This window comes from Gossypium arboreum, chromosome 4 (genome assembly GCF_025698485.1).
Source record: "Gossypium arboreum isolate Shixiya-1 chromosome 4, ASM2569848v2, whole genome shotgun sequence".
In the NCBI taxonomy this organism is placed as follows: Eukaryota; Viridiplantae; Streptophyta; class Magnoliopsida; order Malvales; family Malvaceae; genus Gossypium; species Gossypium arboreum.
The window spans coordinates 120,189,425-120,213,954 of record NC_069073.1 but is presented as its reverse complement, the minus strand read 5'-3'; the positions used below and the strand labels follow the sequence as shown (position 1 = coordinate 120,213,954).

General features: G+C 31.1%; 3 protein-coding genes across 4 annotated transcripts; 2 read left to right on the top strand and 1 right to left on the bottom strand.

Annotated features, from left to right (window-relative positions):
- Nucleotides 1–379: 379 nt before the first annotated feature.
- On the bottom strand, nt 380–2,214 carry LOC108459470 (protein JINGUBANG-like). Its single transcript, XM_017758843.2, has one exon. It carries the CDS (start codon nt 2,101–2,103, stop codon nt 754–756), a length of 1,350 nt encoding a protein of 449 aa, XP_017614332.1. The 5' UTR covers nt 2,104–2,214; the 3' UTR covers nt 380–753.
- Nucleotides 2,215–18,677: 16,463 nt separating this feature from the next.
- On the top strand, nt 18,678–21,535 carry LOC108459527 (cold-regulated 413 plasma membrane protein 2-like). Its single transcript, XM_053026614.1, has 4 exons — nt 18,678–18,961; nt 19,983–20,090; nt 20,172–20,242; nt 21,128–21,535. The coding sequence occupies exons 1-4, from the start codon at nt 18,795–18,797 to the stop codon at nt 21,379–21,381; spliced, it is 600 nt and encodes a 199-aa protein (XP_052882574.1). The 5' UTR covers nt 18,678–18,794; the 3' UTR covers nt 21,382–21,535.
- Nucleotides 21,536–22,235: 700 nt separating this feature from the next.
- On the top strand, nt 22,236–24,186 carry LOC108459390 (mitochondrial import receptor subunit TOM6 homolog). Of its 2 annotated transcripts, none has more exons than XM_017758751.2 (2): nt 22,236–22,565; nt 23,869–24,186. In XM_017758751.2, exon 1 carries the CDS (start codon nt 22,378–22,380, stop codon nt 22,540–22,542), a length of 165 nt encoding a protein of 54 aa, XP_017614240.1. In that variant the 5' UTR covers nt 22,236–22,377; the 3' UTR covers nt 22,543–22,565; nt 23,869–24,186. The 2 variants fall into 2 exon arrangements, with proteins under 2 accessions (XP_017614240.1, XP_017614239.1); XM_017758750.2 differs by having other exon boundaries at nt 22,245–22,565; nt 23,866–24,186.
- The last annotated feature ends 344 nt before the right edge of the window (nt 24,187–24,530 follow it).

The following is a 24,530-nucleotide window of genomic DNA, read 5'->3' as shown; positions in this document are numbered from 1 at the left end:
CATCTAAATTTCTCATCTTAATTGGGTAAACTTCACCTATAGTCACTAAATTATTAGTACATTTACGTTTTAGTCATTTAACTTTAAAAATTACAAAATCATCACTAAACTATTCGAAAATTTTCATTTAATTAATCAAGGCCTACTGTTAATAAGAAAGATGATAATATGGTAAAATTCATGTTTTCACGCCATATATGTTTTTCGAATAATTTGGTAATTAAATTGAAGTCTTTTTTTTATAGTTTAATGATTAAAATAGAATGTGACAAAGTGTAATTCGAACTCAATTCACATCTAAATTGGTGAACACCCTAAATATCAAGTTAACACGCGAAATTCTATTATTTTTGATTGTTGATCTTTGCAAATAGTAAAATTTTCAAAACAAAAAAACACTTTTTCAATATAATCAATTAAATACATTCAAGAGGAAGGAAAAACAACAATACAAAGATAGAACCCTTAACTTAAGGCAACATACCACACACATTAAGGCTCCATTATTCATGCAAAAACATTGGATTTTACATTAATGGAAATCTCCCACATTAAAAATTGAAATAAAAAAAACAAATTTAAGAAAAAAAGTCATTTACCAAATCAGAAAACATTGGAAAATCGAAAAATACCTTCTTTCACTTTTTCTGACGTGGCATCATGGCATTGGTTAAAATCATTTAGTTCTTAACACGTGGCACCGTCCATACCCGCCGAGATTGAATCAGTGTGGTCCATGAACGAAAGGACAGCTTAGTGGATATGGTAAGTTTCCTTAATCTCATTCATGGTCGGCGCGTGTTCAGACACGCGCCACACCTTGACGGACTTATCCAAGCTACCACTATAAACAATCCATTTCCGGTTAGTCTCAGTCGACATCTGATGATCTTCTTCAACGGCTAAGCATTTTAATGGGCCGGTATGACCCGTTAAAACCGACAAGCAAGCATGAATACCACCTTCTTCTCGCCTCCACACGCATATACTCTTATCAGCGGAGCCACTAAACACCAGTTTCCCCGCCGTAGCCATGCAGAGAACCGCCACTTTATGTCCCCTTAATACTCCGCCGTGAGCTAAACCACGGTTTGTGTGTTCCCAGAAATTCACCAACCCATCAGACGATCCACAATATAAAGTGTCCGATTCACGGCTGACGGCTAAGGCGGTGACGGCGTTTTCTTGCTTCAATAACTGTTGTACCATGGAATGTTTCGTTCCTTTCTCTTGTAATTCTCGATACCAAGACTTGACTGTCCCGTCGGCCGATCCGGTAAACACCAAGCCACTGAACCCATCCAGCACGGAGTTTATCGCATCGTCATGAGCACCGTCGATGGATTCCATGCATTTAAAATCCGATATCCGCCAAACTTTCAGGGTTTTATCCCAAGACCCAGAATATAACAGCCCTTGTTCTTCATTCAAACTCAAACATGAAACTGCATCAAAATGTTTGATTCGAAGAACACTGCATTTCCTTCGAACTTCAACGTAGTTTTTAGGTTTAACAGAGCTTTTAATGACATGGCCAATAGCTGGGAAACTACCGAATTTTTTATAAACGGTAGGGTTCGTCGGTGAAGCCTTCCATGCACGGATTTTACCATCTTGATGACCGGTGAATACTCGATCACCCAGTATAATAATAGCTTTAACCAATCCACTTTTAGCTTTAAAACCCGAAAATTCCTTCAAATTCTTCCATACACGGATGTTTTTACTATCAGTTCCGGTATATAACATATCACCGGAAGCAGCCAATGAATAAATATGACCTTCTTCTTTTACGATAGACCCAATGAGTCCGTCTTGACCAAAATCGTTCTCCGATGGATATGGCTGATGATGTTGAAGATGCCATGAAGAAGGTTGGCTGTTCCATGGTGACATCATATAAGGAGAGACTTCACCGTCGCCGCTTGTTGTGGTGGAATACCTTGGACTAGACAATGAAGCATTGCTTTTCCGATTATGGAAGTCATCGTCGTCAGAAAACGACGGAGGTTCTGATTGTTGGAACAGAGTCCCCATATTTGGTCGGCTATGGAGACCGGTTTGCTGCTCCATAACCATGGTTCCACCTTCGTCGTTTCTCATTTTGATTTCCGGGAAAATTGAACAATGGAAAGGGAGAAAGAAAACTGAATTTTTTTTAATAAGAATTTTCTGTATTTAAACGGTGAAATGATCGAAATTTTTAGTGTGTTTGATTTAGATTTTCTAGGAATTTGGGAAGACTATATATAGATGAGATTAAAATACTGTTAGGCAATGTGAGGCTCTGGGTTTTTGACACGTGGTAGGATGTGATGTCATCATTAGGAATTGGGGATATTTCGATTTTCGAAATCGAATCCAACTCAATTTTTTAATTTTCTTCTAAAATACTTTTGAATATTTATTTTATATTATAATAAATAAAAAATTATTATAAATTATAGGATAATGTATTATTTTATACCAAATTGAGTTTCGTTCTTTAATTTGATACTTAAGTTTATCTTTTTTACTGGATGGATTGCTTTCTTGATCTTAATAAATTGAGAAATAAAAACATCCATTTTATCAATTATTTGATAATTATTAACCATAGTCTAAATATTTTTATTACTCTTGATACTGGTATAGATCCAGGACTTAATATCGACCTTTTTTCTAAGATAAAAATGAAGAATTGTTTAATTAAAAAAACTTTCTATGCAAAGAATTCCCCGTACCATCTAGGATATCGCCTTCTCTTAGATAATTATGGATAGGGATATCTCTTAGTCTATAAAAAATTTATTTATCCATGTTGTAATGATAAAAATTTAGCTTTAATTTTAATTTAGTACCTACGTTTATTTTTCTCGATTAAATACCTATTTTTTTGTTAGAACACACATATCAAACATTCATTAAGTCACATAATGTCTCTTAGTTTGAGTACCAAATTGAACATTGAAACTAAATATAAGTATTAAATTGAAAAAAAGTTAATGATTAAATTGAACTTTAAAACTATACTTAGATTATCGTAAAATAACACGAAATTAAAACCTCAAATAATTCAAAAAAATTAAGAAATTGAATTTATTTACTTATTTAAAACCAACCTAACCTCAATTATCGTAAAAGGCAATTGTGTTGGATATCAATAGTGCAATTTTTACAATAATGGTGGCAAACAAGAAAACAACTGAAAGCAACTGTTTTGACGATTGGTTTGCTTTTTAGTGTCTTTGGAAGTTGACACTCTTAGCTTCCATCACCATCCATATAAGTATACATTGATCTCTCTCTAGTATCTTCTATCACTAATCACCATCATTTTGATTTAATTATGGTTCTTATTGTACTTATAACATGTTTGATCAGTTAATGAGGAAGTGAACTAATAATGTTTATATGAGATGTATATTTTGGGGGTACTTTTAGAATGTGGACCACTCGAATGGATCTTTGAACGGAGGCATTATTCTTGAGGTGTTTATGTTTAGTTTTAGTTTTTCGACTCTAAAAAGAGTCTAAAAATATTAATGGAGTCTGGCGTTCACTAAGGAAATATTTTTAGCATTTAGTGGATTAGGCTCTCAAAAGCTAAAACTGAGCATAAACATCTCAAAAACAATACCTTTTTCGTTAAGGGTTCGAGACCGACCTCCCTTCAACAAAACTATATTTCATTTGAGTTAAACTTGAGTTTGTTTTTTAAACATTTGAACCCATTCCACCTTCTTTGAAAAGCATTTCTCAACTTTATCCATAATCAAATATGTCTGATGCTAATTATAAAGCCCTTTATTAAATTGTTGTCACCCATCAATCGAGTCCTAGCTCAGTTAAAAAATTATCAAAAAACCATTTTATTTGCAAAGTAAATTAAATGATTATGTGGGTGTTTTTGACTTTTTATATTTTTATAAATCAATAAAAAATTATATATAATGAAATTTGAACTAAGGACGCCATCATAAAACCTTTTCTTTTACCGATTAAACTAAAGCAATATTTAGTTTTTATATGAAACTTTAACCAATATACTTGTTATATATTTATATTCATTTTGTATTCTTAATCTAATGTATTTTTGTGTTTAAATTGCATTTTACTTACAATTAAATCTATTTTTCATTTTAACATCGTACATATTTTGTATGTTATTAATATTACTTAGTTTCACATCATATATTTCACCTAATTTTCATCTAAGGGTAATTGTTATACATAAGTAAGTTAGACATTTACCGTATCACCTAATGCTTAAAAAGAGAATTTGGCAATGCCCAGCTTCATCGAGTGCCATGTCACATAAAGTGAGCTCATGCAATCCTCAAAAAGATATATGGGACATTATAACTATTTGACAACATATTATTCTATCCTTTATACCTATGGAGTAGAGTGTTTGGTGACTGGGACTCACACCAAGTCAACCTCCCTCTGTAAATGTTTCCCTTCAACACTAAAGTAGGGACAAAGAAGAACTCAACCACTAATTATTCAATTACCCTGTAAAAATTCTCTCCCAACCACCTTATATAGCCTAATTGTATTGCTCTGCCGCAACATATATAGTGCAAACCACCCAAGGTAGTCAATATTGTACCGATGAATGTATTATTTTTGTTTTGTTACTAGTATATATTAATATTAATATAATTTAGTGTATTGTTTTATGTCTATTGATATTTTAAATATTTTTCATATATATTACATAACATTTAAATATATCTTAACTACACACATATAAATATATGTTTATACTAGCATATTGATTTTAAAATTATTGATTCCATAACTTAATTAAATGATCATATTTTATTTTTAAATATAATTATAAAAATAAAATGGTTATGATAAACAATATTAAAAATAGTTTAAAATATTAAACAAATCAATATTTGTCGATTTCCATCAGTATAGATCGGACCAATATGGTCATTATTGATCAAAATTTTATACCAATGAAAACTAGAACTTATTGTTCTTGTTTACTGGAGGAACAAGATATTTCGGTCGATACGGACGGTACCATTATGAAATTGACTTCCTTGAAACCACCACCATAGCCTATTGAAACATTTTGTATAACTTAATTGTTATAACAATACTATGTACCAAAACCCTTGATTGAGGTAGTATTATAAGTTAACTAAGCACCAACTTAATTGAGTAATGAATAAACTAATTATATTTTAACAAAATAAATTATTATTACTAGATTATTGTATACCCACGATGTGGGTAAAAAAATTATATGTAACAAATTTATAAAACCAAAGTTAAAATAAAAACAAATCTAAATTTAGTTAAAATAGTAAAGCTGAGTTTATAAATGCACTGAAGTCTCAAATTTAAATCCTGGAATACACATGTTTTCTATATAAAATATAAAAAGACAATATTACCCTCAAATATTCATATGGTTTTTATATTTTTTTCTATTATAACTTAATATATATTATACTGAAAAGTAAAAGCTTTGATATCGAGTCTCACCTTATGTAAATATTATACAAATTTATTATAAATTTAAATTTCATCATTTTAGTTCTTATCCAAATTCAATTTAATTTAAATTTAAATATGTTTCAAGATAAATTATATTTGTATTTTCTTTGTCATCATTGTGACGAAAATATCCATTGCTTCTGCAAATATCATGATTGGTAGAGAAGAGGTATTAATCCAATAAACGAGCGACACGTGTAAAAGGCCCTGCATCATATTGTGTAATTTAACCTCCAATTTATCGAGTTTTCAAAATTTTGGTTATGCTTTGTGTTTTGTGCCCATTGTCTTTTTGTACGCGTGTTTGACATACGTCGCACCACGTAATGGCAGTTGTGCTGAAATTAAAATGGGAGTTTGGGTAAGGGAGTTATCATGGGCTCTTAATGGAACAAATGAAATGAAGCCACATTCGGCCAAATGGGGTCCACCCGTTTTTTACTTCAATTATTGCACCAACTATATTTCTAATAAATTAATTGAAAATCTAAGTATTATTTAAATATTCCGATTGAATTTTAGCTTAGTTAGTATTGATATTATTGTTAGTATAATAAGTTATGGGTTTGAGTGTGCAGAAGCACATTATCCTCTTATTTTAAAGGTTGTGTAGTTTTAAACATTATATCAAAAAATAAAAATTAGAAATCCGATACTACGGATATATTTAATTGTTTTGTATTGTTGTTAAAAATATTTTTGAAAATTAAAATATTCATTTTACATATGATGAAAAATATATAAAAAAATAATTGTACCTCATTATTAATATTTTGGTACATGAAATATAAATTTTAAAAATATTTTTAACCATTAATATTAATTATTTGTAAAATTTAATTTGAATCTATAAAATATTTTTAAATATTAAAATATAATACAAATCCAAATATATAAGGTTATATATTTGAAAAAATTTCAACAGAAAAATAATTGTAAATCCAATATCAATATTACATATGGATAATAAATAAGAGGTAAAAACATTATTTTATTGTATCTCATTTGGATTTAAAAGCACTTTTAACCTCAAAAATATTTTTTGAAAAGTACTGAGAAATAAAATTTTGGTGTTTTCTTTTGTATTTTTATATTCTAAATAAATCACGTGTTACTAATGTTTAAAGTTATTCTTTCTCAAATGATTTCACTAGAGATTTTTGGTATAATGTCAAATTTAGTTTTTATTATTCACTTTATTTTTATTAATTTAACTATTATTTTTTGAGCTAAATTTGACCTCAACCTTTTAAAAAGAGTCAATTCGCTTTTTTTAATCAAATCTTGACTAAACATTGTTTCTAACAACGTTGGCATGGCAACCTGTATGGTTATCCATTTGTATTATTTCATGTTGACGTAATACTATTTATATTATATGTCACACTGACAAATAATTTAAAAATTATAAAAATATTTATTTAAAAAAATCAAATTTCAAAAAATGTAAAAAGCTCATAAAATTTCAAAAAAAAAAGCATGAAGTACATGTGAATTGTCGTGCGGGTTGCCATGCTTGAAATTTTAACATTTTAGTTAATATTTACGTTAAAAGGTAACAATTCGACTCTTTTTAAAAAATTGATAATCAAATATGATTTTTTTAAAAAGTTGAGAACCAATCTGACATCATGCTTAGATTTTTTTTTGGAATGAAGTATATACAAAAATTAATCTTTTCGAAATTTGCATTTTTTCTATAACAACATTATATCCAATATTTAAATATTAACACTTTATTTAGAAAAGCAATATATATTAGTAATGTAGTAACATTTGTTGGTGACCGACTTTGAATAATCAACATAACATATGCCAATATTAAGGTGTGAATTTACAAGGAAAGGAAAAGATACAAGCAAAGGATACCTAGTAGTTATGTGCATGTTTATAGTCATGAATATAAAGTAAATGGTCGGCTTATCCTTGTATAGCATATTAATTATTGTTTGGCCAGTATACAGTCTTTTATTGGGGGCAAATAAAAAGTATAGTTTTAATCAAATGAAATGAAAAAGCAAGAGGTTTGTTGAATGGGATTTAATTTCTTTTGAAATATCTTCAACTGAAACTTTGATAAATCTCTTAACGTGTTGGTATTATTTTTAGTTTGGGTGTTTTTAGGCTTTGTAGGGAGTTTGATTGCTTGAAAAAGGTTTAATATGGACGGAAGAATCTTGTTGGATCGGGTTGCGTGTGTGATGATAGTTCGAAGACATTTTTGGAAGGATTCAACCTCTCCTCAATAACAAGGGGCATTTTTTGTTGTTCTTCAGGAGTTGACGAATCTTTCAACGGGTTAATATTGTGCTCGAACATGGTTTTGATAGATTAATTAGTACTGAATACTTAACAATACCATATAAGGGTATAAGTTCAAATTCTACCAAGTACAAATGCTCATATTTCCTTGATAGGTAGTCATGCACCATGTATGGTTTGATCCGGTGAGGTGCTTCATCTTTATTGAACCCATCATTTCTTTATACAAACTTAAACATTCAGCCTCTCCACAGAGTCAAAAATAAAAAACAATACCAACCTATCAAGGTTCATTGGCTCTCAACGGATGTCATATTGAAAACTTTATATATAAATATATCTTGGACACTTGGCTACTGTTTATAGTATATAGAAAGCTTAGGTCGTAATTGTCTGCCATGCATCCAACAAATCTGCTAAATGAAGCAAGAAAATAAGTGAAATATGAGGAAATGGATATGAGAAAGATGATGGCATGTGGCACTCAGTCACCTCATATCATTCCATTTGCATAAATATATTATATTTTGAAGTGTTTATAAGATGAAGAAATGGTAAGCAAAAAACAGACAGTATCAATAAGGATAATATACATAATTAGAAGTGCGATGGTCATCAATTTCTAATAACATGTCCCCATACCCTGAACAAGATTTGCACAACCCAATTGCATATTTATATATATACTTATTTATCTTTTACACGATTTGATTGCATAATCATTCATATATATATATATTATATCAGCAACGTGTGAGGCAAAATTTCGGAATATATGATCATTCTGATTTTAAGGAAATTAATGGCAGTGTATACAAATATCTTGTTAGTGAGACAAATCACAATTATTATATATAATGTACGAGTGTACACAATTTTTAAACTTGAGTTTGACTCGTTTTATTGTTTAAAATAATTTTATATTATTATATATTTTAATTAAATTTAAATATTTATTTTTATTTTTGAATAATAAAATGAGCTATTTGGATGGGCTTGGACAGATCAAGCTTGGACTTAGCCTGGCCAGGCACATCAACATCTCTAAGTGAGACCTTGGCCCTCCTCAAATAAAAATTTGTTCTTTTAGTCTTTTTAGAAATAGAAAAATTTTAAAATAATCCAATGGTTAAATTCGACGTTATCTCCCTTAAAATACAAAATTCAATTTTGACACCAAAAAATTGAAAAATTTATAGTTTAACTCTTGAGAAATTGTAAAATTTTATGTCAAGATAATAATAAAATTACATTTTAGTTCTCTCAAAAATTTATATTTAAAATTCGAATTTTTAGAAAAAGAATTCAGACTTAGCCCTTGTTTATTCGAATCACTTCCTGTAACATCCCGAATTAGGGCCTAGTCGGAACAATGGTTTCGGGACCACAAATCCGACATAAGAAAATTTATTTTTATTATATTTTTATGGTCTACGATTTCAAAGAATGATTTCGTGAAAATTTCGTTCGAAAATTTTGACGTTTGGCCACTCAATTTGGTCAAAAGGACTAAATTGTAAAAAGTGAAAAAGTTGAGTTCCACATGTTAGAGGTGTCTAATTGTTATGAAATTTTAAATGGGAGGTCCTTAAATGGTAATTAGACCATTTTATAACTTTTTGGACAAAAATGACCCTAGTTGGGTAAAATTTGAAAGAATAGTAAAAAGGGCATTTTGGTCATTTAAGGGTACAATGAATTAAAAGACAAATTTTAAAACCCAAATGTGTCCCTTTCTTCTTGCTTCAGCCGAATGTACCAACAGCAGCCATGGTTAGGGTTTGGCCAAGCTCCCAAGCTCAATAATCAAGGAAAACAAGATTTGGGCTTAGAACGAGGTTGAATAAGGTTAAGTACAAACTCGAAATAAATAGTCGTACTCGAAACTGAGTGTCCTCAGGTCGACTCGGGGTTGGAGATCGTCGGAGGCAACCTCACACTATCACGCTATCATCTTGAAGTATTGTTGAAACTTAATTTCTTCAAGTGAGTGGTATGTATAGGGACTTAATTATTGATATGTGTTCTTATGTTTTGGCCAAGATGCTGGCTTATATTAATTCATTGTATATAGCCATGAGATGTGGCTTATAATGATTTTGGCTTGTAAGCCTATTTGTCCATGGTATCTGTGTTAATGTCTTGTGATGTGGTTATGCGATTATGCTTGTTCACTATGCATGAGAAGTATATGGCACATGTACATGATGAATACCGCAGGACCATTCGAGATGGTTGTGGCCATGGAGTGAATGTATGGCATGGTAGTAAGATGATAATGATTGAACATGGACAATTGTTGAAATTAAGTGTTGGGTAATAAACACATGTATGACAACATGCAAATTATTTAATTAAATTTCACCAAAGGCTGATTAAACATTAAATTGATGTTATAATTTGTATCTATGATGTGTAAAAGTATGGGGGAAAAAATAAGGTCAACATAAGGCTTGGAAAATATCCTAAGTGTTAGCTATACGGGCAGAGACACGGCCATGTGTCTCAACTGTGTGGAGGACACGGCCTAGTACACGGGCGTGTGGCCTGGTAGTGTGGTATAAATTATTTTGCTAACGTCATAAATAGAGAATTACACGGGCTGAGGACACGGGCGTGTTCTAAGCCATACGGGCGTGTGGGACCACACGGCCCCACCCACACGGGCGTGTGACTCTCCAAAGTAAGAAAATTTATTAAGTTGCCCAAAGTTTATCGAATGTTTTTGGTTTCATCCCGAACCACCCCGATGTATGCTTTAGGCCTCGAAGGCCTGTATAAGGGACGATATGCATGTGTTTGAAAAGTTTTAATTTTGGGTAGAATTTGGTGACCCGGTTTTGTATGTTTGTGAATGTTTAAGTCTGGTAACGCCTCGAACCCTGTCCCTGCGTTGGATACCGGTGATGGGTGTTACACTTCCAATCCAGTTTGTTTTGGTTTCGGATCATTTTAGGTTTGGATAGTTTTAGTATAGATAAATTTGGATTCAAGTTCAGATCATATCGAGTTGTGCCAAATTTAAGCTCTCTTAAATACAAATAATCACTTGAATAAAAGAAAAGAAACTTTACCCAACAAGTGTTTATGTACAAAGTTTGGATACAAGAAGAACAAAAATAAATAAATCATAAAATATATGCGCTTTGATCTTTGAAACTTGTCTTCTGTCTTTATTGGAGTGTTATGAGACTCTAGTTGTTTAGGTTAGCTGAAGGTAGATTTTACTCATTTTGGAGCATTAAATGTGTGAGTTATTATAGCCTTGCACATAAGGATGGCAAAATTCGAACTGTCTAATGAATTTCGAATTGTTTCGCTCCAAATGGAGTGGTTTTTTTTTTGAAAAGTGTGTACAGGGGAGGGACGAGATGGGATTTTTTCTTTTGGAAAGTGGGTATGGAGCAATTATAGTAACTACTTACCTCACCCACAGCCATTCCAATATATGAAATTACTATTTTATACTTATACATATATAACCATTAAAAGGTTAAAAATGTAATAACATATAATAGAAAAAATCTATATATATTATGTTAAATTTTTTTAAAGAATTATGTTTAAATATTTAGTTGAATTTTTAAAAAAAATTAAAAATAAGTAGTAGAAATTAAATTGAATCAAAGTGGAGTGAGTTGGGGTAAGGACAAATGCATTCGACATCTAATGGAGGTGGTAGTGGTTTTTAAGATTATACATCCTTAGTGGAGCAGGACAGATAGTGGATTAAAGCATGCCAACTATAGAGCGATGGTGGATTTAACAACATCTGTCCTCGCCTTGCTCCATTGTCATCCCTACCTACACAATCATATATTAATATATTTGATGAGGTATCAATACTTAAGCATTAAAATGTTTATTTTTATTCTATGAACACTTTAAAACATTTCCAATACTTTTTAATTAACTCAAGACATATGGTAAGATTGCAATTAATTTAAACAAGTGTTGTTTACTTTTGTCTTAGATTTTGAAATTTTTTATAAAATACTTCTTTTGTATTTCAACATAAATGGTATAAGAAATATTATTAAAATAAATTTCAAATGTTATTATATCCAAAACTTTATAAAACTAAAATCTTTTATCTTCACCTTTATATGTAGCATCTACATCTCAGGGGCAAGGGGAGGGGGCAATTGAATCACCATTTAGTTGGGTTATTGGGGCTTGGGTCCCTTTCTTGGGCGGGGCATTAAGTATATTTATCTTTATCGATAAATCAATTTCTAAATATTAGAGTAGACCCTAAAGAGAACCCACTTCTCCATGAATTTATCTTGAATTGTGATATTTTAGCTCAACTTTATTCCAATTTTGCCGAGGGAGTAACCCCTTTTTTTACCTTGAATTGGTCAAAATATGCCAAATTTCTTACTTTTCGTGGAGGATTAGATCCACTAACTGGGGGTCTATGGTTGACTAATATTGCACGGGCCTTGGCCTCCCAAAATGAATTTTTTTCCCATATAGTCCATTTAATTTTTAGAAAATCACAAGTTAACATAATAGTAAAATTGTATTTTGGCCCTCCAAAATTTTTTATTCATTTCTAACCCCCTAAAACAATTTTATGACTTCACCCTAGAGGTGTCCATGGGTCAGGTTGGGCCCAACCAAAATTTTAGGCCCTTTTGCTAGGCCTGGCTCGAAAAATGGGCTTAAAATTTTGTTCAAGCCCGACCTGGATAAAAATACTAAAACTTGAACCCGATCCAGCTCACACATATTAATTTTTTATATAAATTTTTAAAAAAATAATTTTAAAAATTATAGTGATGTTTTATATTTTTTTTAAAAATAATTTTTTTTAAAAATGTATACTTAAATAACACTAAGATAGGTCCAAATAATTAACAAGCAAATGCCTCTAAAATAGTAACAAAATTAACAATAAAACAAGAGTTATACATTATCCAAATAATAACAATAAAATAATAGCAATATAATAGTGAAATGGTAGTAAAATAGTGAAAAAAAAAACAAGAAAATAGCAACAAAACAGTAAAAAAAAAACATCAGTTTTTCTTTTTTGCATATTAGGGCCAAATCCGGGCCAAAAAACCTTACCCAAGACCTGACCCATTTTCTAAACGGGTCTTATTTTTTATCCAAACCCATTTTTCGGACATATATTTTTATTCAAATACTCTCACTTTCCGGACGAGCTAAGTGGCCCAACCTATAAACATTTATACTTCACCCTTCAACCTTTTAACAAAGTTGTGTAGCTGAAACTTCTCTCGAAGGTTCCTAGCCTTTTCATCCGTCATTAGTGGATAGATAGACTTATCTTACATCATGTTTATATTACAAACATTCAATAATTCTCATAATAATACCATAAGCTAATGAATCAACCATTACAATCCAAAGAATGCATATTGCTACGTCAAAATCTAAGAAAAAAACCCATGTTTGATGATCATAGAGGGAGATTTTCTTTTTTGCTTGTCACTAAAGTAAGTGATGGATGAACCTTAATGGTTCGTTGATATCATTTTCAAACCTTAAAAGAGATCTCCATAATGGGGTTTATTGGGATGATTCAATCCTAGCCATAATTTGGCAATCAAGATCCTTTTGGAGTGATGGCTTAGTTTCAATGATTGTCACATTACTCCACTTTTGAACAACTCCATGACATTACGTACTCACATATACTTTTTTCTGCCATAGTTTTTTTCTCTCATTTGATGAAACATAGAGAAGAGGTGCAAAATTGTTTGGTGGTCAGCCCATCACTATAATTTGCTTTCCAAACTAGACAAATCATTTTTAATCGTATGATATTATATATAGGCCAAAACATATTATATATAGATAGATATTTAGAAATAAAGTAGGGACCTGATTAAAAAAATTTAAAGTAGGTCGAATTATGATTTTTGACTCTTTTACTATGCTCAAATTTGGGATTTAGTCCAGGAGCAAATTTAAAAGTTCATTTAGGGGGGTAGAATTGAATAATAAATTTTTGAGGGGTCAAAACATAATTTTATAATGTACTAATTATTATTTCATCATTTTTGAAGGGAATAAACATAATTTTATCATTTTTGAAAGGAGACAAAATACAATTTTATCATACATTAATTTTTAATTTAATCATTTTTATAAGGGACTTAAATAAAAAAATTTTGGGGAGTCTACGCCCCTCATATTCGCCCCTGGTTTAATCCTTGTTGATATAATTCGATTATTTTCAAATAATTAACAATATTAATAATCAGACCAGTGTTAGATGTAGCGGTAAGGCTCATTGCATTCTTAGGAGTTCAAACTTTGAAAACAACATTGTAAATAGAGGCAATCATGAACCACAAAAAGATTAATTTTCATGGTTCATGAAACAAACTTGAAGGAAACTTTGATCATACAAAAAAAATTGTCAAAATTTTAATTAAAATAGTACGTAAATACGATGGTTAAATATCAAATTTGAGCATAATACAGGGACAAAAACAAAATTTGACCAATAAAGTATTATAATTACTATCCGTTCCATCATGTTTTCCTTGTTCTAGAAATAGACATTAATAATGAAAACATGAAAGAGACAAATCAACATTAAACAACACAAACTATCCCTACAATTCTTGCCACTCTTCACTAGTGCACTAACTTAGGTCCCACCCCAACAATTTGGCTTCAAATGTTTTTTCTCCAAAAACCCATTTTACAGCTCTTTCGATATCTCTTGAGCAAATGAAAAAAAAAAATAAAAATGGGGTCCCAACATTGATCTATTATTGATCCACAGATGGAGAAGAAGAGATCCCTAATAACCCTAGCACCAGTGGAAGATCCACTTTTAGCTCTACAACTGTCTCTCTTTTGCAGCTAAATTATTGGACCATACTCTTTGATCTTCAAGGAATTGGAGCCATTGTTAGTGCTTTTACACATGGCTTGCTTCTCTTCTCAAACTTTAGAAACAAACAAAATTCTAGAATCACGGACTAATCAACACTTCATTCTCACAATCACAAATAAGAGGAAGATAATTCGCTTTGATTAATTTAGGGTTTCATATATCTTTTTCATGCATTATTAATGGTAATGGTGACTTTGGTTAAGTATAAACATTAAAACTATATATGAAATTTGATTTAATGTATAATGTTATATATGAATTTTGATTTTGTATAATTTTATACATGAAATTTTGATTTGATTTGATTCAATTTTTAAAAATCATTAATAACTAGGGCTGAGCAAGAAAAAACGAAAACCGGCCCGAATCGAAGTATTTGGACGGATCACGGTTACTCAAAACCAAATCAAATTCAATTTTTATTTAATATATAATTAATTTTAATTTTTATGATACAAAAAAATAATTATATATAATAGTGAAAATAATTAAAAATTCTTGAATGTTGTTTTTGTAGAAATATTTATGAAAAAGACATAAATTTTATCGAATAATATTCAAAAGTCATAACACAAAACTCATTTTGTCAAAATAAGTTTAAAAATCCAAAACCAAAAATTAATATGGAAAAATCGAGAATCGAACTGGGCCCAACCAAATTGTGATGGATGATTAAAAAAATTCCAAAAACCCGACCAAACCAAACTGATATCACCCCTACTAGTAACATCATCAATTAACATAATTTTATGTTGATAAATTGTATACACAAACAATTGTATTAATTTAATATGAATATATATATATATATATATATATATATATATGTATTCGTTTCTTTAAATGTGTACAAGTGAATTAAAATAAAAGTTTCGTTTATACCTATGAACCATAATTAAACTTCATTTGTATAACTGTACCAAATCAAAGTTTATGTATGATATTGCATATTGAACTAAAGTTAAGTATAAGTTAGAGGGACCAAAATTTTAACAATTTTCATTTAACTAAATATTTAAAATGCCTAAATTTAATATTTAACATATTGGAAATCCTTAAATAGCAATTCTACCATTTAGTAAGGGGGCAAAGCCCTTGCCAATCTCTGCTTGAATACTCAGGTTTGAGTCCCACCATATGCAACTATGATATATAGGTCTCTATTATCACATTGTGTGTATGCTATGTGTGGTTTTGTCCTATTCTTTTCAATTCAATTTGATTCTTCGTCTGTTATACTTTATACTAATTTGATTTTATATTATAATTCGTTAAAAATATATATTTGTATTGTACCTATAAATATACTGTATTGTACGTATAAATATACTCTATTGTACCTATAAAATATAGTTTAAGGATGTCGGATGAATTAACCCAAAATAAGTCAAATTTTAATGCCCTATTAAAAGACCAAGTTTGCAACCTTAGAAATCGGCCTTCTTCACCAAACTTGGAAAGCAAAGTGGCCCAAGAAACGAAGCCTCTACTAAAACAACCTCATGAACGTGGGGGCAGCTACATAGCATTGGGTTTGTTTGTGTGTCATCAATGAAAGCAAAGAGACTAGGATATATAGAGAACCATCCATTTGTGCTTCCCCTGCAATGGAAACGAGGCTTATGGGCCTATACCTTGAAGTTTGTATACATAGTCAACAACATTTGAAGTTTGTATATATATAGTGTCAACACTCTTGGTATGAACATAATACTTGCCAATCATACATCAATTTATTTATTGCTCTGATATGAAAATTTATATCTACAAGGCAAGTAGATAAATAGGTCAATTAAGCTCCAAAAATGATATATAGTGTTTTAAGAATGAATGACGACACCCTTTTTTAAGAGTTTCAGAGATTAAGAAATTGAATCTCTCTCTTCTCTTTTTACACTCGTACACTCAATTACTTCTTACTTTTTAAGGAATCAAAACCTCGGCTACCCACAACCACCTATAACTCTTTGCCTTCTGAATGAGCCGTCACGAACCACCATAATCTCAACCTTGTATAACACGGACAATATGCATGATGCTTTCCATTTGGCTGAGGTAGCATCTAAACTATTTTTGTGATTAAATCCCAGTGCTTTTCATGGTAAGTTTCCTTTATATATGCTTTTGACTTATGCCAAAGATCAACAGGAAGTAGGCCAGAACTGTTTTTGTTGTTTACGACCCTTCTTTCAACCTTTGATCATGTACCCTGTTGTTAACAACATAGAATATAATATTGTTTGTAGGAATATTTATTTGTGGCATCATCGTCCAGCTCCCTTTTCATGTACAGCACATTGCAGATACATATTGCCTTTTTTCATGTTCTTGCACATTCTTTAAAATGGGGTTCAATAATATAGTCAACGTGAAGCAACCGTATCTCTTGATGCAAGTAGTTTCTCTTTGAAGTTTTAACATTCACCTTACATTAATTTTTAATTTTTGCCATAAGATTATGTTGTCAAGCACACTTGGGTATGGTGGTTAGGAATGTACCATTTTCATGTACATCTTATATTTTAACTTTGAAAACCACATTGTTAAAAGGGTTAATCTTAAATTAGTCTTCATGTATTATAAAATGGACATGAAAGATACATTGGTCATATAAAAAAAATAACTATTTATCTCTATAGGTTTTTATCTACTTTCTTCTATATCTGTTTATAGGTTGGACTACTCGTCCAAGTTTAAATACTCCCTTAAAATTTGGACAAAAATATTAGGCTCGAAAAATAGATTTGAACAAAAAAAAAATAGGGCCATTTAAAATATGAGTCGAGCTCGAGGTTAAACATTTAAGGTTAAAGCCTAGCCAAACCTGATCTATTTTTAAGTTTTTAATAAATGGGGTAGGAATGGGGTTGCTAATGATTAAACTCAAACTTTCATGTCACAACGCAAATGCTTTTGTCACTAGGTCAAAAAGTTATTGCCAGTTTGTAATATTTTATATTATTTAAAATTTATATATTATAGAGTTTATAACATATAAAAATTAAATCTATAGTAATATATAGCAATACTATAATCTAAACTTTAAAAATGTTAATATGACTATATAAAATTTTAATAAATAAAATATATAAAATTATTATATATTCAATTAAAAATAATATAAATACTTTTTAAATAAAAAATGTAGACATGCTTAAAATGAGTTTAGGTAAAATTTTAAACTCATATTTCAGGTCGAGTTGACTTGTACAATAATATTATACTTAAGGCACACCTCTCAGGCAAGGTCTCTCGTGCTTTCAATAGGATGCCACCACCTTTGCTTAACTTTCAATAGCTTACGCTTTGATGAACGCTAATCTAGATGCTTCATATTTAAATTGCCTAGTTGTTGTTATTATTCTCATTGTCGTGACCTCTCCATTGATAGTTCCGATTGACTCCACGATGATGCTTGCTATTGTTTTTAAAATCAAATCGGTTGATTGAATCGAGAACTAGTCGAAGTATTAGTTCGAAATAAGAGATTGAATCAATTAATCGATTAAACTGATTTTCTATATATATTTTTATTTTTTTAAAAAATCAATTAAATGGACGTCCTAAAAACTGATGATCACCCTAATTCTTAAAGCCTTGGTGCTGGCCCTCTTTTGGACTTTGCCAGGGTTTCGACTCCCTGTTGGTGGCAGACTTACCAACGGTGCGTACAACAGCCTCTGTTTTCTTGGACGGCCCTAATCACTCTCACTTTCTTCCGTCGCTCACGACGGTGACCGGTGGATAAGGGAGGCTACGATTTGTCCTCTCATTGGATAGGGATTTGGGCGTGGCTTAAGCTCTTTATTCCTTGTTTTTTTTTCCTGAGCCTTTTTGAGTCTTTGCTTATACTCTTTCCACGTGTAATAAATATATATTTAAAAAAAGTACAATCGTCCAAAAAAAATCCAAAGTCACCATTTCTCTCCACGTGGCACCTAATGTTGCCAAAATTACCTAAATACTTTCCCTCATAACACTTGTTTGCTTTGCATTGGTCACCACTTTGCAGCCTTTCCATTTGTCAACTCTTTGTCGTCTCCATACCCATTATAACTTGTAAGCTTCGCTTCTTCGGTTTTTTATTATCCAATTTCCGTTCTTTGTAAATCACTGAAACTATTTGTCAATCAATAGTGATTGGAAAAAGATGAGTTACTTGGCAATGAGGACTCAGCAAGAAGCAACTTATCAGCTCAGTTCTGATTACAAAGAGCTAGTCTTTGCTGCTAAAAAGCTTGCAAATCATGCCATCAAATTGGGTTCTTTGGGATTTGGGGTTTCATTTCTTGAATGGATCGCTTCTTTTGCTGCCATGTATGCCCACTTTCTCTTTTTATTTCTTTCTTTTGTTCATAACTTTATTCCCAAATTTTTCTGTATGCTTAATTAAATCCTAATATATCTGGTAGTTTTCTGCTGTTAGATTGAATATAATAGTTCATGGGTTTTGGTATGAATTAAAGGATTACACAGATTTAACAGTTTGATACTCTGTAATACTCTGTTGTTTTTTACTCTGATGAATTTGAGTTTAAAATTTTTTGAATTTGTTTTGGATTCAATTTGTTTTTTATTAGGTTATTCGAATTTGAGGTTTGAGTTTTTCGAGTCGAATTTTACAAGTTTTGGATCAATTTGAGTTGCGGTTACTCTAGCTGGATTGTTTTGGGTCAGGATAGTTTCAAATTTGGTCAATTTGGGTTTGAATTAATTCAATTTAGGTTGACTTGTTAGGATCAAGTTGAGTTTGTTCGAGCTTGAGTTTCAATTTTCTGAAAAGGGCTGTTTCGAGTTCACACCGTTTTAGATTAGAGTTATTCGGTTAGAAATTTTTTTGTGGAAGCCAGAATTAAGTTTATATTTTTATTAGAACTAAAATATAATTTTACGATTTTAGTAATTTATATATTTATAATTTTAAAAGATTAAATTAAAATTTATCATTTTTGGGTAAAGTGTAATTCTATTATTTACTAAATTAAAATTTTGTAAAATTTAAAGGTTCAAAAATGAAATTTTACATTTTAAGATAGTCAGGGCCATTGCCATCTCCTGCCCCTGGTTTGAGGTTCAAGTTTTTTAAGCCGAATGTTACAAGTTCGTATCATTTTATGTTTAGGTCGTTTAGGGTTTTAGATTTGGTCATTTCAGGCTGCAATTATTTTGCCTTTGCATAGTTTCAAGTTTGGTCAGTTTGGGTGTGAATTAATTCATATTTAGATTGAATTTTATAATCAAATCGAGTTAAGTCAAGTTTGAATTTCTTCTGATCCTTTCCTCAATTGGTTAAGGAATTCTAATGGTTTACTATGCTTTTCCTTGTGGTTTAATGCAGTTACTTATTAATCTTGGACCGAACACATTGGAAAACAAATATCCTTACAACACTATTAATCCCATATATTTTCTTGAGTCTTCCTGGGATACTCTTCAGCGCCTTCAGGTAAAACAAATCCATGTTTTGAGCAAAAACACGATTCATTCTTGTACCTCAAGTGTTAATGAACTATTTTGGTCGTTGCAGGGGAGACATTGGAAAATGGATTGCTTTTGTTGCAGTTGTTTTGCGCTTGTTCTTCCCTAGACGTTTCCCGGGTACTTATAATGCTTGTTTCACTATATCGATGTCTTTCTCGATGACGGATCTGGCTTGAATATAACTTTCGGGAGGATATGGAAGATTAAGTTCAAAGGGTCGAATATCCCTGTGAACTTCGAAAGAGTTGGAGCTTGTGCTTCTAGATACACTCCAATGTTTAAGTTAGACTTGATTATGGGTCGAGTTACCTGTCTAAACTTGAAAATTCACTCGAAAAGTGAGAGATTTTGGGGAAAAATATAGAATAAAAAGTAAATTTGAATAAAAAATAAGGCCCATTTCCTAAATGGGTCGAGCTGTGAGTAAATAGGAATAAGAAAATAAAATAGTTTATGGCTATAAAGAAATAAAAAGACTTAATACCTATTTTGGTCCCTTTAAAGTCATTTTGCCTCTTTAGCTTTTATTCCGTTCATCATGTTAATTTCTTAATCATTTTCTTTAAAAAATCCATATGGCAATTTAAGCCAATCAAATACGAATATGTAGACAATAGTAAAAAGGCCAAAGTGAGAATTTTACTACAATACAAGACCAAGCAAAAAGTATAGATGGTTAGATTTGAGAGCCAAGGGCAAGGGCAAAGAAGTAGCGGTGGATTTGTCATTTAGTCTCTTAAATTTTTATAAAATTATATATTAGTACGATGGTAAAATTACATTTTAATCTCAAAATTTATGATTCATCTCTAGCCCTTCTTAAACCAAAATTTTAGCTTCGTTCCCAATGAGAGCCGAACTTATACCTAGCATTTGGCCCAACTAGGGCATGGGTCTACTTGATCTACTTAGTGACTAGTTTGTTAGCTCTGCATCCTCGGTTGATCGAGGTACTTGTTGGCCACATTGTCTTGTTTTGATAATTGCCCAACTTTGGTGCAGATTGGCTGGAATTACCAGCAGCATTGGTTCTTCTAATAGTGGTTGCTCCTAGCTTATTCTCAAGCACATTAAGAAGCAGCTTGGTTGGGGTAATAATATGCCTTGCCATTGCTTGTTACTTACTTCAACAACATATTAGAGCGTCAGGTGGGTTCAGAAATTCATTCACAAGGGCACATGGAATATCAAACACAATTGGGATTCTTCTTCTTTTGGTCTATCCTGCTTGGGCTTTGCTTATTGAAATCCTATAGGTTCTGTATTTTTTATTGCATTGTTTTCCTTGTATATTATTACAATTATAGTTTAATGTATTGGTTCTTGTATTGACACATTTTAGGAATAATTGTTTTTTCCCTATTTAGTCAAATTGGTATGTTTACTATTCAAGTATTTTAGGGTAAACAATATAGTAATTTTTTATCACTCAATTATAAAAAACTTACAAATTGATTATTCAACTATTCGTTTTTTTTTTGGTAACTAATTGTTAAATAGTTGAGACAGGAAGATGTCGTGATAGCTTTTAAAATTGATATAATAACAGCCAGGGGCATAACCGGGGGCTGAAAATTTTTATTTTAGGCCTTTGAAATTTTTTAAAAATTTTAAATTAGTAAAGGTAAAATTGCACTTTGCCCCCCCTAAAATTATAAAAATTCAATTTAATTCTTTACAAATTATAAAAATATAAACTATAAAAAATTAAAATTTCATCTGGCCCCCCTAAAAAAATTTTCTGACTTCACCCTTGATAACAACTTTAACCCTCAACATTTATATATTGTGTCAATTTAGTCTTGTTCTAAACGAAATTATCTCTCAATGCTTCCTCATTGAGTAATTTGTTTTTTCTTTGTTGGGTTTCGCTCCACTCCATTATTTTTTTCATTTATTAATATCTAATATATGTTGAATAAAAAATCATAAGATAAGATAAAGCCCTATCAGCAATATAACTAATGCGACTCAAACTCAAGCTAAACTTGATAGAATGAACAATTTAACTAACATATTAACAGATGATTCTTTTTTAATAATTATAATTTTTAATAATTTATTCGTGGTTAGGTTTAGATAATGTTGGTTAAGATAACAAACTAACAAATTTAGATAATTTAAAAGAGGCACGTGCTTATTTCTTCCTCTCCGTAGCGCTAAAATCCCCAATTCATCTAGGGTTTTAGTCCCTCTCTCCATCGATCAAAACTCTAATCTACAGTACACACAAGAATCAAATAGAAGCAACGATGTTCCCAGGCATGTTTATGCGCAAACCAGACAAGGCGGCGGCCTTGAAGCAGTTGAAGGTCCACGTAGCTATGTTTGGAGTGTGGGTAGCTGTTGTTCGTGTCACTCCTTACATTCTGCATTACCTCTCTGATGAAAAAGAAGAGCTCAAGATTGAGTTCTAGAGGCCACCTCTCATTCTTTTCAGGTAATTTAAGAAAAGGGCAAATTTTGGAGATTGGGTATTGTTTGCTATGTGGGTTTTTACATATATGAATTATTTTTGCAAGTATTTGTATGTTCAAGACATGTTTAGGGAGATAATCTGAGTGATGCAATGGAAGGAGAGGTTTTGGATATGGTTAATTTGATGTAATTGAAAGTTCTCCAAATAGTTGTACTCAAGAAGGCAATGTAATTGGAAAGGAATTCTGGGTAATGGATTAGAAATTAAGACTTAAAGAAAGAAAGGAAGAAAGGGGGAAAAAAATGACTACTAGAATAATGGCATTTTCTTTGTCCATAGGAAGCTGGACTCTGATTGTCTCCCAAAGGGCACTTTTAATTTTCTGAATGTCATTTTGAGTAAGATTCATTGGCTTGGGATGATGTCTTCTATTATAATAGTTGATTTCCTTGAGTTTTACGATTAGTGTCTTGTTACTAGTAGATTGTGTTATAATAGCTATGAAAGCCGTTCTTCCTATACATCTGCCTAAGTGTGCTCTAGTTCCTTCCCCTTTGCCAAATAGTATGACGGCTGGTTTTTAGATTTTTCTTGGTTTCTTTTGTTCTGAATGATCCCATTATCAAAATTAGTTGCTTTGTCTTTTGTTGCCTTTTCCTCTAGGAATTACCTAATGTGCTATTCTTTGTTTATGATGTCATGTTAGTTTTAATGACAACTTTATGGTGGCAATTAAAGTGGAATATTGTTTTTTGCTTTTTACTGTGACCCTTGCTTAAGATAATCAGTCAATTGATGCCTTTAATTTGAATTTAGTGGTTGGGAAGACATTTTGCTCCATTCAGTAACTATGTGAATCATTCAATAGCACACTTTTTTATAAACATAAGGGTAAGGGTTGTCCAGGGATTGAATCTAAGACTGATGTCAAATGAAGACTTAAACACACGTCTTTTGCCACTCCACCAGTAGTTCAGTTGATATTTAGTAGCTACATTTATCTTTTAGATGATGAATAATTTATTTAAGTCGTTATTTTAGCCATTAGCATGTGTCCTGCCTTTACTTGCAAATTTGTTTTATATTGTTTATTGCTGAAATTTTTTCCTTTTAATCAAATGAAGACTTAAACACAAGTCTTCTGCCACTCCACTAGTGGTTCAGTCGATATTTAGTAGCCACGATTGAGTTATCTTTTAGACAATGAATCATTGTTAAAGTCGTTATTTTTGCTCTTAGTGTGTGTCCTGCATTCACTTTACTAGCAATTTTGTTTTGTATTGTTTGTTTGTTGCTGATTTTACCTCCTCACATGGTGCAGTAGATTGACAAGGAGAGAACTGGAGAATGAAAAGAATTTGCAAGTTCCAGGTTCCTTTTTCGCTTTAGTATGAAGCCGATGTGTAATCATTTTAGGTTGTTTATGTACTTGCTTTGGTCATGCTTGTTAGTCTTTTCATTGAAATGAAACTAGTCATATCTAGTTAAATGTGCATTTTACTGGTTATCTGTTGGTATTTGGATTTTGAGAGTGATAGCACTGGATATTGCAGTGATGTTCCAGATTTTCACATGCTGAGATCTAACAGCCTAAGATTAACACTTTTCTGAATATATGGCTATCTTTTTTGTTGGAATGAAAGTATTCTTCATATGTATTTTATGATCTACAACACTAAACTTTTCGGGATTTGTGGTTGCCTCTCCTAATAATGTCATTTCTAAGGAGAGAACTCAAACTTGACTTCTCTCCCTAGAGTGTTGTGTCTTACCATTTACAGTTTATTTTCAGATACTTAAAAAAGTATATTAAGTTCTTGCATGTACTTAAAAAGAGCTTCCAAAAATGGGCTTACCATTATGCCTATGATGTTTTGTTTTCTACTTTACAATATATATTATGTAATTCATATAAAATAAATATATATAAGACTACATTGCAAATTTTAACAATTATGGGTGAGCTTAAAATGAATTTGAATTAAT

Bases quoted from the DNA above. Each gene is read 5' to 3' on its own strand.
- LOC108459470 (XM_017758843.2), bottom strand. From the start codon at position 2,103: ATGAGAAACGACGAAGGTGGAACCATGGTTATGGAGCAGCAAACCGGT.
- LOC108459527 (XM_053026614.1), top strand. From the start codon at position 18,795: ATGAGTTACTTGGCAATGAGGACTCAGCAAGAAGCAACTTATCAGCTC. The intron at 20,091-20,171 runs GTAAAACAAATC...TGGTCGTTGCAG, and splicing joins ATACTCTTCAGCGCCTTCAG to GGGAGACATTGGAAAATGGA. The intron at 20,243-21,127 runs GTACTTATAATG...ACTTTGGTGCAG, and splicing joins CTTCCCTAGACGTTTCCCGG to ATTGGCTGGAATTACCAGCA.
- LOC108459390 (XM_017758751.2), top strand. From the start codon at position 22,378: ATGTTCCCAGGCATGTTTATGCGCAAACCAGACAAGGCGGCGGCCTTG.